Source organism: Melitaea cinxia, chromosome 14 (assembly GCF_905220565.1).
Source record: "Melitaea cinxia chromosome 14, ilMelCinx1.1, whole genome shotgun sequence".
Classification (NCBI taxonomy): domain Eukaryota; kingdom Metazoa; phylum Arthropoda; class Insecta; order Lepidoptera; family Nymphalidae; genus Melitaea; species Melitaea cinxia.
In genome coordinates this window covers 8,206,923-8,225,958 of record NC_059407.1, presented here as the reverse complement: position 1 = coordinate 8,225,958, position 19,036 = coordinate 8,206,923, and the positions used below count along the sequence as shown (strand labels likewise).

Here is a 19,036-nt window from a genome sequence, read left to right as displayed (position 1 = left end):
CTAGTTTATTTTCGGTTGGTGATTTGATTACAACACGTTGCCAGTCTTAAAAAAACAATTATTATTAATGAACAATCGATTTTAAAATATTTTTAAATCAATTATTTGTTAAAATCGATTAAAAGTATTGTTAAATCGAATTAATAAGAAAAAAGTCTAAAAAAAGTCTATAAAAGTGTATTTAGTAAAAAAACATTTAACTTTCGTGAAAAATAAACTATTTTAGAAACATTGTTATTGACTAAATAAAAAGCAAGCAATTAATTATATTAAATTCGATTATCGATTTAATCGATTTATTTGTTTATTGAAAATATTATTTATTATGGCAACCCTAAACTACAGACTTTTGCTTCATACATTCATTTGACTTCGATGTTGCTTTCATGGTGATAAAGCAACCTACTGTAAGGTTTTCCGTCAACCGAGAATTCATCACTACTGCGACGTAAAATACACAGTAGGCATATTCATAAGTAGGAAAATATATTTTGTATTTATTTTATATGTAAACAATAAAGGTCAGGCAGAGAAGCCATAAAAAAATATTATTGCAACTGCATGGTTGGTCGACGGACAGTAGGTTGTTGTGGCCATGTCATGAAATTATTTGGTTTTTGGGCTGAAAAAGGTTTCAAGATTTTATAAATCTACCTGCCTAGTTTTTAGATAACATTCTGTTAACGTACGAATCCGATTGGTAAAACAAAAATAACAAAACAATGATTTTTTTATTTCAGAAACCTTCTTGTAATTATCCACAAAAAAACAAAAAATGAAACACCTGGATACAAAACTATATCATTTTTCTAATTCATACTTGTTAGTACTACTAACTTAATATATAATTATTATTCTCAGTGACTGTCCACTCGGGGCCGAAACCCCCATACAAAGTGGACAGTCCCCTATATATTTCGTTTATGTGATATGGTCGGTAAAAAAAAAGCCAAAAATAAAATTTACAACAAAATAAAGGGGCCGCCTGTGTCTAAAAAAAGTCGACCCTATTAATATTATTGTCACATTATTTGTATTTACTATGAATAAAAAACCTTGCGCCGGCGGCACACTCTCTCTAACATCTAAAAAAAGGACTAATAACATTGTACTCCACGAAGCTCTCATTGGGTAATTTTAAGTCTCATCCTAAAGTCTCAAAATTTTTTCCTGTGAACTACAGTAAACGTTTATGCCGTTGCTATGTGGTATACTTTAATATTATATGGGATAGCATTAAAAATGTTCAGGATGAAATTGATATTCAGAAATATTCATAATATAAAATAAAACCTTTACAATGAACACTTTACCATAAATGATTGACATTTGCAATATTTTGTAAGCATTTTTTTTGTGCGCTCAACATAAAAAAAAAGAAGAAAAAAAAACAATTAATAACAAAATACAAATAAATAACAAATCGCTTTACTGTAATATTATTTAACAAGTTATAATTCGTGAAATTTTAAAATATAGTTAAAGAACATGGCCTATTTTATCGCTCATGCTGTTCATTCACTTATACTCATTCACTTCTAAAAATATTATGACCACATCCCTATTTGCCTTATAAAAAAAGATATTGAAATGTCATATTCGAAAATATTAGTTATCTGTACTCTCGGAATTCGTATTTTGTAGTTTTTATGTGTTTAAAATGATAAATTGATATTTGTTTTTAGTGAAATAAATAGTAAATGGAGTTTTACAAATGTCCGTAAGCTAATATTTTGTGAAAGTGAGTGATAAATGCGGAAAAAACGTGAATTACGATTGACAGCGGTTTGTTTACCAATTAGGACAATTCCAAAAAAACAAGATATAATAACTACGATTACATAAAAAGATAGGAAAACGTCATAAAACAAAAAAAGTTATAAAAGAGACGTATGTCCAAATATCATTACAAAAGTTGTGTTAATATTGCATGAAGTCAGCACTATATTACGATAATAGTAAAAACAATGGCAGGAAAAGGAACAGACCGCAAGGGCAAGTCAAAAGAAATAAAATCGGCGATTACTGACTTAGAAGAGAATTTAACTACTTTTACACTACCAGACAGTTTACCTTGTTCGGAAATAGAATTTCCAGTACTAATAAAAAGAAGGAACAAAGCTAAATGGGATGAAATCATAGAAGAAAGTGATAAGACTCTTAAAGCAATAGAAGAATATACAGAGAGTAGAAAGGAAATACTTGGAAAACCTACGTTTTTAAGTTAGTTTTACATTGTATATATTCAATTTTTAAAACGTAATGTTTTATAAAATGCCTTGTTGAGTAAAAATAGCATCAGCACTCAAAATTCGTTTTACAATCACCAAAAATTACTTTTATAACATTCTTTGTCATCATTTTTTCAAACATTGTGGTTTATTATAAAAATACACATCGTACCTTATTACCTAATTATATATACCGTAATTTACGTTATTTTCTCGTTTAACATCAGTTTCTCCGTCCGCTGATAAAGCTATTTGACTTACAACTGTTTCCCTTATCGATCTCCACTTCTAATTCGAAATTTTATTCTGCAACTATGAAACCAAGTTTTAGTTTTTAGCTGAGGTAAACCAATCCGTGTGGGCCCGTTTTACCTTCTGCTGATAAAGACTATCCTTACTCTATATTTTATTCCTGAAATCCGCCATTAACCTCATCTGACCTTGCCGCCTTCATAGATGAATATATGTATATACGTATTTCTTATGATCACAATCTTTAATTTCAGAAACAGAACATGATTATATAAAATATAAAATTTTTATTTATCTCATACCCGCTTTAGAGGAAACGCTTTTCAAAGCTCAGCTGTGGAACGCTTTGAAGATTCAAAAGTGTTTTTTTAACGGCATTGATCACATTGTACAGGTAACCTTAGAGTACATTTGTAACAATGTGCCACCACATTGTTACAAATCAAGAAAATGACTATTACTAAACGCGGTTGTTTATATTTAAATTTTGGGCGTATTTGTTTCAGTATTCATTTCCTTTAATATTCTCATACTAAGTTCATATTTTTATTAAATAGATTTACTACTCACGACTAAGTTCTAAAATTCGCACCATCGAACCAATATGATATAATTAAACCAATAGATCCAAATAAATAAGATTATCTTTTATTTAGAAAGGAAATAAATTAAAGAATTAACTTTTAAAAAAACAAACTATCATCTTAAATGCATTAAAAAGAATAAAAAAAACTAACACAATAAAACATTAAAAAACTTTTACTATAAACATATAACGTTATTGCACAATTTACATGATAAAAAAGATTTTTATGTTGATAGACAGTTTTTTGAAGAAAATAATTATTTTATTCTTTTTAGCGCATTTAAAATAAAAGCTAGTTTTTTAAAAGGTTTTTTTTTTCTCTGATTTATTTTTTACTTCTTAGTTATCATTGGGGAGGTTACTTAGTCTGGTATTTTCAGCAAACCTGGTTTGGCAAAGGCAAAATTTGGTACCCATATTGTAGGAAAGGACAAACTTTCTTTTATTTTTCGAGTTACGTTCCATTTATTTGGTACCAATATTGGAGGAGTGTATAAAAAAATAGCTAGACCGCCATCTTTAAAAGTCCGCCATATTTGATTTAGTGACATCACTTCACGTTTTGAGCTGTTCTCAGCAAGCCTTTTCATTTGTTATCCATATTGTAGTTCATTAAAAATGACTAGACCGCAAACTTTAAAAGTTCGCCATCTTGGTTTTAGAGTGACGTCACTTAATGTTTCAAACTATTCTCAGCAAGCCCTTTCATTTGATACTCATATTGCAGAGGTTATTTAAAAATAAATACTCCGCCAACTTGGGTGTGGGCGCCATGTTAAATTTAGAATTACGTAATATAACTTAACATGTAATATCATCCAAACTAAATATGTGTACAAAATTTCAGCTCAATCAGTTTAAGAAATATGCTTCAAAGTTAACTTGCAAGATTTCACCCTAGCAAACATACATACATACGTAAATTGCAACTTAAATAAAAGCTATTAATCAATTTTAAAAAAAAGTTATTCGTTATAATATTATATTCGTTTTCAATGTTGCATCTGTTTTTTATGTTATCAAAATTGTATAATTAATAAATAAAATATAATATCGTATTTTTCTCTAATGTTTACGCGAATTTCACTCATTACCATGAAACAACTTTTTCGGGCATTATCGCGGTTTATCAAGTTTTTTAGATGCCCGACGTTTCGATACTTTACAGCAGCCTTTCCCAAAGTGGACGATAACGCCCCCTGGTGGGCGCTGCAGACATAAAGGGGAGCGGTGAGACCCAGAAAAAAAATGGTGGCGTTGTGTAGAGACTTGGGGGACGATTTAAATCATCCTTCACAAAAGTTTTTATATTAGAATCGATTATGTTTCTTTTATTTTGAATAAAAGATACTGTCTAAATACATAATTAAAGTTGCGTTTCAACAATCTTTCTCACTGGCAAGTGTAGCCCTAAGAGTTAACTTGAGACCTGAGCGCCGCTGTGTACTACCTACTGCGCTCAGTTCTCAAGTTAACTCTTGAGAGTTATAGTAAAAGTCTCTTTTAGAATTAATGTTTAATCTCCGTTAATAAAGCTCGCAATAATTAATTAAATTTGAAGTTATAGTGGTTTTTAAGTCAGTAAAAAAATGGGGGGCACTATAAAATAATTTATTCTCAAAGTGGGCAGTAGACAAAATAAGTTTGGGAACCCCTGCTTTACCGCAACCATGATCGCGGGAGGACTATCCTCAAAATCTTCCGCGATAAAATCCGAAAACATTGTTTCATTGTAATATATTATCATACCAGATACTATGGAACAATAACCCTCGCCACCCAGAACGTAAACTGGACAATTTACATCTATTCAATATGCCGTGGGTCCGTTTACAGCTTAAGAAAACGTAAGATGAAACTAATGCTCATTATGTTCATACTATACATATAGTACTTTTTTTTGTAATTTTCTTGCGTATTGTATTGTTATAAATTATTTACTGAAATATCTATATTTCTGAATTAGTCCCCGGCCTTACTATCCAAAGTCTTGGCTCTGGCCTGAAGAGTATGCAGCTACATTAATACAAAAAACTATTCGGCAATATTTTGTACAGCGTGAAGAAGAAGTACAAGAGATGCGTGAATTCTGGAAGGTAATTTGAATTAAGAACAAAATGTCTTACTGACTTCAAACTTTAAATTTAAAAAATTATCATTTTTGAAGAAATCACGGATTTTAATTGTACTTACTTTACCTTTAAGTTTGGGGCTGTTTTGGATTATTTTTGTACCTACATATTTTATAGATTTCAATCGTAGGTTACGTATAGGAATCCATACTGGCACTATTAAAAATTTGATGTACAAATTTACCTACATCATTTATTTCGTAATGTAATCGACTGTAAAAAAAGTACATTAACCGCTAGTGTGGATCGAGTCAAATCATCGTTTTCTGCGTAAAAGAAGGTTATATACAAATATAGGCTGATACAGAACAGTACAATCCCATCGAAACCAACTTCCTTATACTACCTTTTGTTATATATCGTAGTATCGTAGTATATGTACATAGATACAATTATATACAATGCCTGTTAGCCTATAATATTTCTAGCCTAATATGTAATTGGTACTATACTTACGTCTAAACTACGATTCGAAAGAGAAATTCATAAATTTAGACGTAATTATTACATTTTTGACGCCGCGTTGGCGCAACGGTTACAGCCATGGATGGTACCTGTTGCGCTGGCGGTTGCGGGTTCGATCCCCGCACATGACAAACATTTGCATTGGCCATACAGGTGTTTGTGCAGTCCTAGCGGGTCTACTCACCGTGCCTCGGAGAGCACGTTAAGCCGTCGGTTCCGGTTGTTATCATGTACACCTGATAGCGATCGTTACTCATAGTAGGGAATATATCCGCCAACCTGCATTGGAGCAGCGTAGTGGATTAAGCTCTGATCCTTCTCCTACATGGGGAAATAAGGCCTAAAATAAATAAATGCCCAGTAGTGGGATATTACAGGCTGAAGCGTATTATGTACAATGTTTTACACGTGTCCTTTTATCTTTCAGAAACTAAATATAGAACACGACAGACCTGAAATAGACACAAATCCATATTTGGCAAAAAAATTTGCATCTCAATAAAGGTTACATTCAAATGTTAATTTTATTTCAAATAAATAAATTAGTTCTGAACTAAATTGTTTTACTCAAAACATTATAACTATTTATACATTCTTATCAATTTAATTCATTATTAATCCTGATATTAAACATTCATGTTACTGTAGTTGAACACCCTCATAAAGAGAGGGACTTGCAGGTTTTCCTAAGGACATAGTAAACTGTACTGTTGGTTTTTCATCACCTTTAGCAATTCTCTGAATTCTGTTGGGACTGTGATTGTATGATAGAGGCATAACATAATCCTTTAAGACCTGAAATTAAAAATTTATAATTAGAAAATTATTATCATTAATCTAATCTATATCTATAATAAAATAAAATGGTAGGAAAGTCAAAACTGTACATTGAATATTTTTTTTAAAGCATACTTGGGGTGTGATCTACAATCGATACCGAAGCCAAAAATATAGTTTTTAGAATTTTTGTCTGTTTATTTGTCTGTATGTATGTCCGGGATAAACTCAAAAAATATCGCATGGATTTACTTCAAATTTGGCACGAATATTATTAAGAAGTCGGGTCAACATATAGGCTACATATTATCATGCTATCACCTACGAGGAACGAGCACTGAACCTTTAATTCTTCAACGCATTCTGTAACAACGTGTAATCTAACGACGCATATTTGAATGTTGTTGTTATTATGTTAATAACCATGCTATAAGCTAGCTTCACACTATAAATAAAGACATTCTGTAGTATATTTAGTATCAGCATTGCACCCGTGCGAAGCCGGGGCGAGTCGCTAGTCTAATATATAAAATTCTCGTGTCGCGGTGTTTGTAGTTAAACTCCTCCGAAACGGCTTGACCGATTCTCATGAAATTTTGTGTGCATATTGGGTAGGTCTGAGAATCGAACAACATCTATTTTTCATCCCCCTAAATGTTAAGGATAGTCTACCCCTAATTTTAGTTTAATTTTTAGATACATTATTTATTTTTTATTTTATTATGATTTGGCGTTGAAAAATACATACAACCCTAAATTATCACCCTTTTACCACCAACCCCTATTTTTAAATAGCGTTTAGCGGCAAGATAACGTTTGCCGAGTGAGCTAGTAAAATTATAATATGCAGATTATTTAAATAAATACAAAGTAAATTTGTCAATATTTCTAAAGTACTTTTCACAGTAATGCCTAACACAGTATTAGCAAAGTTTGATAAATAATACAAAATCTTTCACATGAAAACTATGATAAGTGAACTGTTAAATTTGCATATCTCATCAGTTCAACAAGTTAGCTTCTACAAAACAAAAGATCTTCAAGGAAGCTTCTACAAACAAGATCAAGTAGTGACATGTTCTAAAGTTTGTTTTTAAAGTGAAAACTTTTTTTGGCACACCGCACACACATTTTTTCGTAGTTACTAAATTATGCTGATCTGTCACGCTCTGAAGTGAAACGCTCGATCGGGTGAATTTGGACCGTCCAGTGTACCCGAGTGAGAAAGATACAGACAGCTGCTCTTCGCCTCTGAACGGTGAATGGCTCGATCGAGGAACCCGGGACTTATTGCTTAATTGTGATTGCCAATGCAGTTTTCACTTCATGCGGTCTTAAACACACACTCATAATTTTTTTTGTTATTTTTTCAAAGCCTTCACTATTAATTTATATATAAAAAGTTATCATCTAACAATTATATAATGGTAAAATAATATTTGAAGATGTAATTTTCACATTCAAAAATGTCAGGAAGCCTCCGATAGGATGAAAACTGCCACTTTTTACCCGACTTCAAAAAAAAAGGAGGAGATTTTCAATTTGACTGTATTTTATTATGTCCTGTTTCATAGTATTTTTTATGAATTGAAATGTGGTGCTCGTCATGTGGTTCCATTTGCGTTCAATCGAGATCTGACAAGTACTTTTTGAGTAATTTCAGATAGTAATCTTTGATAATAGTACTCTTGACGCGTATTTACTGGACTATTTTTCGTCTAGTTACGTTGTATTAACTGATGGCAGTTATATTCCAATTGCGAGCAAACAATAAATATAGTTAGAATAAGTTTAAGCAGTAACTGCATAAATGTAGTAACTTATGGGTATGAAAAATAGATGCTGGTTTATTCTCAGACCTACCCAATATGCACACAAAATTTCATGAAAATCGTCGAGCTGTGTCGGAGGAGTTTAACTAACATTTTGGCACGAGAATTTTATATATAAGATATGCATATAGATCTTTGCTGTGGTCTGAGCATTTGTTATGTATTGAGTGTGGTTCCAGACCCCTGACACAAGAATATATTACTGGAGGTCACTGAGTCTAAAATACGTCTTTTCAGTTAGTTTTTTAGTTTAACAAAAAATCTGTTTTATATGTAGTTTTTGATACTCAGTTAAAAATTTCAGTGATTATGAATATATTTTACCACTTTCAATATTTAAATTAGTAGTATATTTTCCTGGGACAGTGAAATAATTGTTCATTATAAAAATACATTTTAAAACTCAAAATTAATGTCTAACTAAAATTACCTCTAATCCCTTTTTCTCATAGTCTTTTACAATAAATTTCTTCATCAATGGTGGCATTTCAATAGTATTAGGTAAAATAACTTCAGATAATTTCTCATAATTCTGAGCTGATTCTAATAATTTTGCTTCCTCGTGTTTCGGGATGAGATTATAGTCTGGCTTATATGACGTGCGGTAAATTTCAGTTAAATTGGGAAGTTTTTTACCTCTGAAAGTTTTTTCAACCCAAACTTTAACTCTTCGCCTCTCCTGAAACATATTTAAAATTATCTTTAATTTTTTTACTCTTCTGCCATAAGGTACCATGTCTAAAATGTATATTTCTTTATATGGATGGTAAATATTGACTATTATTAATACATTTATAGCTGCCCAGACACTTCGTTCTGTCAAAAGTTAATAATAAAAATGATTTTTTTTTTTTCTTTAACATTAAAACCTTCTGTAGGGCTTAAGGAACATACAAAAATAAAATTTAGCCGAATTGGTTGAGCCATTCTCGAATGATGCACTCAGCAACATTCATTTTTATTTATACAGAGTATAAAAATAAACAAAAGTTAATAATATTAAACATCATTTTCAATCACTATAATAACTTTTTGGTAACTAAAATATGACACATGTTCGAGATCTAACTTTATACTATCATTTACTAAGTGTCGAGAAAAAGCCTTATTACTTTTTGTGATCTCGCTTCTCTCTCACTCAATGTGTGTACCGCTTGATAAATAACTTGGTTCCAAAAACTCTATGATCTTCAATCCAAAAGATCCATCATCCAACCCTATTCTTATGTACATGTTACAGTTTCATAGAAATATCCTGCTCAAAATTTGAAGGAGCCTGTCTGGGGACGTACCTCAAAATTACAGATGATCAGTTATATAACACTGGTCTCAAATAGTATTGTGTTCCTGTGGTGAGTATTAAGGCCAGAGCTCCCATGGTGGATCGTGGGTAGGGTCGGCATTCGGCTTGCGATGCTTCTGGTGTCCCTGATTATAGGCTACGGTAACCGCTTACGATCAGGTGAGCCGTACGCTTGTCTGCCGCCCTGTTCGAATAAAAGAAAAAAAATGTAATGCCATTTTTATTGAAACTATATTATTATTAAGAAACACTAGCAATAAGCATTTGAGTATTAAGAATTTTAAGAATTACAGAGAAATAAAATGAACTCACTTCATCTGGACAAGTTTCCACTTTTACAATTTTCATAAAGCTCGGTTCAGGGTAACGTTGAAATACTGACCGAATTATTATTCGACCCACTCCATAGTTTTTAAGGCTTCCTACTATTTCCCAAAGAGTTTTGCCTTTAAAATTTGTCGTTCTTCCTACATATTTAATAACCGGCGAAGACATGCCTTTTCTCGTTTTATTCCCGTGTTCAATTCGATTGAATTCTTGGTTATAAGCAGTAGGGCGACACTTTTTTTGCTATACTTTGTATACCAAACTTGAATTTTTATATAAATTGGCAAAATTGTACGTCAAAATGAAAAAATTTAAACGTCGGAAACGTCGTAATTGTCAAATTTTGACTCGAACAATTATTTCCTAACCGCCGTCCGCCATATTATATTGCAACCACCGAGTAACCACGCCCGGAATTTTGGATTTTTAGTTTTTTCTGCATATATATTTTCTGAGCCCTAATACTTTATTGTGAGAATATTATTCGTCGCTTCTAGGGATTTACTATGGGTTTGTATTTGAACCTGAATCATTGGTCTTTTTGGTCGAACGAAGTAATTTTGCTTTTGAAAATAAGTTCTTAATATCTATATCAACAGAAAATAATAGTATTTTATAGCTATACCTATATTTTTATTACTTATACTATATTTTTCTGTTTTCATTCCTTTAGAAAATACAGTGAAACGTAATGTGAGATATCAAAAATGTACTATTTGTGGTCTAAAGAGGACCCCTGGACTGGAGCCAATGTATTTTTGAAGAAGTTTCCACTTGATCCAGATCGGTTAGTGTAAATATTACTATGCTCTGTGGTGTTAACAATAGAACAATACAATATTTAAATAAATTCTACTTATAATCTTTATAACAGTAAATTGCTAACTGTAGTAATAAAGTAACATTACAATATTATACATACTTATGTATACTAGAAAACTAGTTGTAGATTATGTAAAATTTAAACTTTTAATTTAAATTGACGATTAAAATTCTACTCTCAGGTGTCATTCTTGGGTCAAAGCAGTTGGGAATGAAGACTGCTTACATACCCGTTAAAAAATTGCATGAAATTAAATATTTGTGTGGATATCACTTTGAAAAAAAGTATTTTAATACAAAGGGCAATAGATTAATTAAAAATGCTATTCCAACATTAAATTTGCCACAACCATTGGATGTCTTCTAGTCTTTTGGTAGATTTTCCTTTATATGGTGAAGAAAAAGAAAAATCTCAAGTCTTGAAAGGTGCAAATTTTTTTTATATGTTTATGATAATTATAAATTACATGATTAACATAATTATGAAAATATTTATTTTTTCTCAATGTTCTTGTTTAGCTATTTGTCTAGCCTTATTTCTGGTTCATAATATGCTAATTGATGTTTATGATAAATTCTTTTTTATTTTCTAGTTTTCAAGATATAACAAATTCAGAGAATGTGCAATGCAATGAAAATATTTTATCTAAAATTGAGTAAACTACTTTATTATATTATATTTATTTATGTTATGTTGTTAGAAGTAACAAGTGTTTTTAAGAGGTACAGCATCTTGTTAGTTCATGTTTGGTTATGTAATATATTTTTAATGATGGATAAAATTAAGATTTTTATTGTTAATTAAATGAACTTACTTATAATTTTAATAACTTGCTGTTGCAAGTCTTATACATTTTTAATAAGTGACAAAAAGTTTTCTTGAAAACAATGTCTTGTTGTTTCAAAAACTCTGTCTTACTAAGTATGTACTGAAAATTTAAAAAAAAATAAAGATGAGATTATATAAAAGCCATACAAATGTTCACAATTGTACTGTATAGAAAAAGATAATTTTTAAATATATTTTGTACTGATAATGGCAGTACAATCTCAGTTGTAATAAATATCATATAATAGATTATTGTTAGTCAATGTTCTAAAAAATCATCTGACATATATTTAATTTATTATTTATACATTTACCTAGATAATATTGGCCCTTAGATATCAGATATCTAAGGCTGATTGATATACATATTGCTGATAAAATGAGAGATATATGTAAAACACTTTCTGAGAATCTTTAATATCTTTTAACACATATATGCAACGATTCACAACATATGATACAAATGATCCAATGCAGTATAAGATTTTTAGTTTTATTTTTCTATAAAATGATTATGAATAACACCTTTGGAAAATAATCATTTTCATCTTCTATATAACAAGATAAGTAATCATTAACTTTAATTTTAAAATAAAAATAATTTCATATCAAATCTATACTATTAGTATAAAGCTGAAAAGTTTGTTTTCTTGAACGCGCTAATCTCTGGACTTACTGGACCAATTTGATTTTTTTTTTCAGTATTTGATAGCCCATTTATCAAGGAAGGCTAGGGCTATAGGCTATATATTATCTCGCAAAGACCAATAAGAGTGGACCACCAATGAAGAATGTTTCAAAATCGGATTTTTTCCTTCTGAGACCTTCCCCAGCTAGCCCAAAGTAACTATTCCACGTGGACAAAGTTGCGGGTAGAAGCTAGTAGAAAATAAAATTCAGATAATTTAAGAGTGATTAAATAATGGAAAATGTAAAAAAAAAAAATAACAAGTAATAGATACTAGATATATTTAGATATTGTACTACTATTTTTCAGATGCTGAATACAGCTTTCTCCCTTTGCCCTCTACTTCGCAGCCACCACAAGGACTTACTTTTGAAAAAACACTAGGTAAGAATAACAAATGAAAATTTCACATTTTTGATTACATAAAACATTAACAAGTAACATGTCTACTATAAGCATATAGTTAACTAGCATTTAATTTTATGACACAAGTTCACTTTATTATATAAAATATTTCTCTAACTGTATATGTTACTACATAGATAATTATAAGCAACTAAAACATTTTTATGTATTAATTTTTTTTTAAATGTTTATTTGTCTCAAAATTGAATTTTATACATTTAGATGAGTAGCCTGTTATTCCAGTTGTGCTGGTTCTATTTTCTGCTCTGGGGGTTGTAGGTTCGATTCCTGCCTGAGTCTGGGTGTATTACTATACATAATTATGTTATAATTTATATATATATATACATATATATGCATATATATGCATGTTGGTTGTTGTCTATAAAACAAGTGTTAAGTTGCTTACCTTAGGAAAAGACAACCGTGTGTATGTGTTAAAGATATTTATTTATTATTGTTCACTTTTATCAATGTAATTACAGTTTCCCAGAATGAATCAGTAGAAAATGTTAAAGTTCCTGTTCGCAACTATGAAAGAATTGTGGGAAAACCTAATAGAAATAGAGGTATAATTTTCAACAATCTTTTAATGTAGCAAAGAATGTAATTCAGTATAGTTCTTTGTAGCCTACTCCTTTTTAAATTATTTTTCTTGAAATTATTTTCAAATCATAATTTACAACTTCAACTACAAGAGATTAAGTTGTGGTAGTTATTAATGTAGTTATGTGGTAGACTATGTAAATAGTAGTAGTTAGTATCTATCCATAATATATATATATATATATATATAAATATATATATATATATATATATATATATATATACACACTGCAGGCCAATATATAATGCCAATATATATGTATATATGTCCTGAATATTGTTATAAAGAAAAAAAAACATTTATTCTGTTGCACATAACATTTATTACTATTACAGTGTTTTAGTTTAATACATTAATATAATTCTATGAAAATAAAGCTAATCCGAAGTGGTCTGCATTGGCTGCAATACACTTAAAAGTTGAGGCCAGTTATTAATAGAAGCACACACTCTTTCTATGGGAAAATTATTTATTTCATTATACCTATGAATAGCCCGGTACACATTTGAATAATATCAAGCATATGAGAGTCAAATCAATTTTTAATTATACTGCATCAATAATTTACATTTTATAAATCAAAAGTTTGCTTAGTTTTGTTAAATATGCATTAACATTATTTTTAATGTTTAACAGTTTCATTTATCTATATTTTATACATTTATATATATATATATATATTTCGATATTATACTATTAAAGTATAGTATAGTTTAAAAAATAGAATGACAAAATAATTTATTTAGATATAGCTCTTTCCTTAGTAATCAAATACGTATATTTTATTGTTATAATATTTCAAGTAAATTGAAGAAAAAGGGAAAAAATAATAATTACATTCAATGATTCCAATTGTACCATGCAATGGGCATTCCTTTGTCGTATACTTGTGTTATTATTTAAAGCAAAATTAAATACATATTAAACTGTAACGATCACTAATAAAATATATCAATATTAGCGTTGTTTAATATTGAAATAAAAATAATAAATGTATCTTAATATAATAAAAGCAATAAATTATTTTATAATATTATATTTAAGTAAAAATTTATGAAATTAAAGGAATAGATCACATTATACATAATATTGTATACTTTCAACAAAAAAATGTATATATAATAACAGGATTTTTTTTTAATTTCAGATTCTACATTAACTGAACGTGAGAAGATCCTGCTGAGTCATTTGACTCAAACTAAATTAAGCTTAAAGCGTTTGGCAGTCGAAATGCGAACTGTGAGGAAGACACAAATAAATTATTTGTAGCTTATAACGATATTAGCAGGGTCCGCACTGACATGCCTAATAGAAATAATAATGATGACATTCAAGTTGTTGATGAGATATTTTATCCTGTTTTGTCTTTGCCCAATGAAATCGATTTCTTTTTATATGAAAATGATTTATGTAACTTTTTGGAGCAGTCAGTAGTATATGTTAGTGGTTATTTAGCTGCAAAATTATAAGTTAGAACGAAATGTCAGAAATGTAAAGATTCGTTAAAAGTTGATAAACCAGTAGACGACTTAAACAATTATATTACTTTTAAAGAATGGTGGAAAGATTCGAGCTCATTGTGCTTTCCATCTAAACCTTTATGTCATTTTGTAAACAAAAGCCAAATTCATTTCAAAGCTATTATATCTCAGGACTTACAAATTAAAAATATAAAGCAGTAGACTAGTTTGCAATTAAGTAATGAGCATTTTATAGAAAAAAACAAATCAATTAATTCATAATCTTTGTTTATTATTCATTAGAAAATCATATAAAGACAAAAATATACAATTAGAATAATGTAATCAAGACAAAGCTTAGATAACAATTTTTAAGATTCTTGTTGAATATTTATATTTATATTGTCAGTACTATAAAACAATGTTTGTAGAAAACATACATATTGGCAGTTCTTCTTGACATCTAATGTCTTTGCAATGTTTTTTGTTTTCCAAGTTTTTAAATGTATATATTTTAGCTTAGAAACAAAAAAAATTCCGCTGTGGCTTGGCCCACATAGATTAAGCGATTTTCGCTATTTCGTTTTCTCCCATAATCCGCTGTTCGTTTATCCACATACCATTAAATGGCGTACATGGAATTGTAGCATCCCGTGAAAGAATTTTTAAAATCGGTAGTACTTTATGGAATTACCTACTACAAACATTTAATAATACAAAAATAAGAATTTAGAAGATTACTCTAAATATGTTCTTATTATGTTTGTAAATCATTATGTTTTTTATCTGTATGCCTAGGATCATTATATAACGCTTTTCAGAATTGTTTTTACTTAGATAATATCTGTATATATATGTTATGTTTGTTTGTTATTTACTGTATGTCGGATCGTTACATATGTAACGTTAAAAAATTTTAGATTTTTGTGAATATGTTATGGGTCAAATTTATTGTCTTGGTTGTTATTGATTGATAATTACTGTTTTGCGAGATCATTTCATTTGTATCACTTTTTAAGAGTTGATTTTTTTGTGACTATGCTACGTTAAGTGTTAAATCATGTTGTTTGTTAATTTTTGATAATTACTATTTGTTACTATTTAAGTTGTTTTGTTAATGTTTTTTTTTATGCTTTAAAATCATCTTTTTTGTTATTGGCTGACAATTACTATTAGAAACTATTTAATTTGTTTTGTAAATGTTTGTTATGCTTTTAAATCATCTTTTTTGTTATTGTTACTTACTGTTCCACGGGTTGCAGGTTCGATTCCCGCCTGAGATTGAATGTACTACGTGTATTTATATATATATATATATATATATATATATATATATATATATATATATATATATATATATATATATATTATTTCTGTTTATTTATTTCAAAAAATGTACAGTCAGTTGTTACCTGTAACACAAGCATTAAGTTGCTTAACATAGGAATATATGACTGTGTGTATGTTATAAGATAATAATAATAATAATAATAATACACTTTATTGTACACCAAAAACAGAAATAATACATATCAAAGAAAAAGAAAAAAAAAGATATTTATTTATTTATATTTATTTATTTTAATTTGTTTTATAAAGAAGTTTATGTTATGTTTGTAAATCATCTATGTTATAAGATTTATATTATATTTATTCATATTTATTGATTTTAATTTGTTTTATAAATAAGTTTATGTTATGCTTGTAAATCATTTATGTTATAAGATATTATATTATATTTATTTATTTTAATTTGTTTTGTAAATAAGTTTATGCTTGTAAATTATCTATGTTATAAGATATTATATTTATTTATTTTGATTTGATTTATAAAGAAGTTTATGTTATGTTTGTAAATCATCTATGTTATAATTAAATATTAATTAATATCTTAATAATTAAGAATTTGTTATGTTAACATGTTTTTTATGTTTTAAATCATTTTGTTTGTTATTGTTTGATAATTAATAGTTGTTATTATTTCATTTGTTTTGTAAAAGTGTTTGTTATTGTTTGATAATTACTATTTAATTTGTTTTGTAATGGTGGATTAAGCTCCGATCCTTCTCCTACTTGAAGAAAGAGGCCTAGAATGTGCTGAGAGCTGTGGGATGTATCGCAGTATGTTTACGAAAATATAAAATTTGTTTGTTAGCTGTTGTGGTCGACATGCCTTCAATAATGTAACTTTTTTTGTATAACAACTTTAAATTTGAAAAGACTACGAGAGTTTTGTCCGGCTTTTTTTCCTCTCGGCCTATACTAGGAACATTAGGTTAAATAATTTGTTGTAATATTTATTTATAAAGCCGATGACATAATAGATAGGTGATGTCTACCGAGACACTAGTGATCAGGGCAAAATAATAATTATGTTTGTAATGTTTAATTGTAACAATTACCTTCATTTTTGTTTAAAATGTAGATTTTTTTCGCTGGTTAAGTGTAGTAGTACCAAGAAATTTAGTAGTAGTGTAGTATATACCAAGAAGTTTTAAATATACATTATATATATACAAAAAACCTTTATTTTAAATAAAATTTATAAAATTAAGAACCCTGTGCTCAAAAAGTATCGATAATTTTATCGACTAATTTATCGACCTTTTTCCACATTATTATCGATTTCCGGTAGGATAACAGTAACAACACTGCTTCATTATTACCAATTTAACGAAAAAAATAGAGCTCAACCACAAAGTTGGTACTTGAAGCAGGGATATTCCGGTATGGGTTATTTACCTTTATAAAACGGTACTTATCGAATCAAAATGACGGTAAGAGAATCATTCGGTAACCGAATCATATCGGTAATACAGTATCGAAATAAACCGGTAGTAGGCATAACGTTCGCGTCGTAAGTTTAAGCGGGCAATTCCCGTTCTTGTAGCTGCGCTGCGCTAGCTCGGATTGCGGTCCGAACGTACACCATATCTCTATCTCATTCGCTCCCGTGTGTTGCGTGATTTTACTTAAAACTTATTTATTTGTGATAGACGACAGGCCCCGGGCGTGGCGCGAGCAAGTTTTCATCTCTTTTTAACCGACTTCCAAAAAAGGAGGAGGTTCTCAATTCGACTGTATTTTTTTTTTTTTTTTTATGTATGTTACATCAGAACTTTTGAGCGGGTGGACCGATTTCGACAAATTTTGTTTTAATCGAAAGGTGGTGTGTGCCAATTGGTCCCATTTAAATTTATTTGAGATCTAACAACTACTTTTCGAGTTATATCTAATAATGTGTTTTTACTTGACGCTTTTTTCGTCGACCTACGTTGTATTATACCGCATAACTTTCTACTGGATGTATCGATTTTGATAATTCTTTTTTTGTTGGAAAGAGGATATCCCTAGTTTGGTACCGTGATAAGGAAACCAGGGTCTGATGATGGGATCCCAGAGGAATCGAGGGAAACTCTCGAAAATCCGTAATAACTTTTTACTGGGTGTACCGATTTTGATAATTTTTTATTTAGTCGAAAGCTGATGTTTATCATGTGGTGACATATAAATTTTATCGAGATCTGATAACTACTTTTTGAGTAATCTTTGATAACGCGTAGTTGCTTGACTATTTTTTCGTCGATCTACGTTGTATTACTTGTCGATGTAATTGAAGTCGGTTTTTTTTTCGTTTGCGAGCAAACACAATTATTCGCGTTAATGTTTACATTGCATATAACAAATAATTCAAAACAAAAAACTTCATTACTTTCATAGTTAAAGAAGCCAGTCTTATGAAAAACCAAGCATTATCAATAAAAGCAAAGGAACATTACAGATTCTTCATTTTAAACGATGGCTCACAGATTTTGTCACCCTCTGTTACTTCTCCGAATCATTTAAAACCGAAATACATAACGTTATATTTCGGTATTACAGTTTAATCGGTAACCGTTTTATTACGGTTTTGGAACCGAAATAAAACGGTAACCTTTTCAATCGGTATCCGATTCATACGGTAACCGTTTCAAACGGTTACCTTTATGAATCGGTTTGGCGAACCCTGACTTGAAGTATAGCAAAACCTTGAACCCGGAGCTCGACCGTGTCTATGGAGTGACACCTCTTTACTTATATACTCTTTGGTTATAAGGTTATAACTGGTTATCTCGACGTTAAGTCATCAGCACAGAGTACCTACATTGTAACAGTGGGGAAGTCATCAAAATAGTCAAAATAATTGGCCCATTTTGATTTTTGACATTTGTCATCGGGATGTAAATAGCGAAGTAACCAATCGATTCGTTATTAGTACTCACGATAAATCGATTCAAGTTTGTATAAGTTTTTATCGATTTGATCATGTAATGTAAAGTG

The 19,036-nt window shown here is 29.6% G+C and overlaps 2 protein-coding genes and 2 long non-coding RNA genes across 6 annotated transcripts; 3 read left to right on the top strand and 1 right to left on the bottom strand.

The window, feature by feature from the left end:
- Nucleotides 1-1,967: 1,967 nt before the first annotated feature.
- Nucleotides 1,968-6,220, top strand: LOC123659700 (IQ domain-containing protein K-like). The gene is made up of 5 exons (XM_045594890.1): nucleotides 1,968-2,223; nucleotides 2,738-2,877; nucleotides 4,822-4,916; nucleotides 5,036-5,165; nucleotides 6,094-6,220. The coding sequence occupies exons 1-5, from the start codon at nucleotides 1,968-1,970 to the stop codon at nucleotides 6,166-6,168; spliced, it is 696 nt and encodes a 231-aa protein (XP_045450846.1). The 3' UTR covers nucleotides 6,169-6,220.
- On the bottom strand, nucleotides 6,213-18,920 carry LOC123659699 (28S ribosomal protein S34, mitochondrial). Its single transcript, XM_045594888.1, has 4 exons — nucleotides 18,813-18,920; nucleotides 9,891-10,126; nucleotides 8,706-8,954; nucleotides 6,213-6,461 (listed from the first exon to the last, which is right to left on the bottom strand). Exons 2-4 carry the CDS (start codon nucleotides 10,071-10,073, stop codon nucleotides 6,306-6,308), a joined length of 588 nt encoding a protein of 195 aa, XP_045450844.1. The 5' UTR covers nucleotides 10,074-10,126; nucleotides 18,813-18,920; the 3' UTR covers nucleotides 6,213-6,305.
- LOC123659701 lies at nucleotides 10,291-11,509 on the top strand. 2 transcript variants are annotated; one of them, XR_006744064.1, is made up of 4 exons: nucleotides 10,291-10,415; nucleotides 10,579-10,692; nucleotides 10,910-11,153; nucleotides 11,321-11,509. It is a non-coding gene; the product is annotated as an uncharacterized LOC123659701 (long non-coding RNA). The 2 variants fall into 2 exon arrangements; XR_006744065.1 differs by lacking the exon at nucleotides 10,910-11,153 and having other exon boundaries at nucleotides 10,304-10,415.
- On the top strand, nucleotides 12,252-14,601 carry LOC123659702. 2 transcript variants are annotated; one of them, XR_006744066.1, is made up of 4 exons: nucleotides 12,252-12,467; nucleotides 12,554-12,628; nucleotides 13,135-13,218; nucleotides 14,404-14,601. It is a non-coding gene; the product is annotated as an uncharacterized LOC123659702 (long non-coding RNA). The 2 variants fall into 2 exon arrangements; XR_006744067.1 differs by lacking the exon at nucleotides 13,135-13,218.
- Nucleotides 18,921-19,036: the final 116 nt, after the last annotated feature.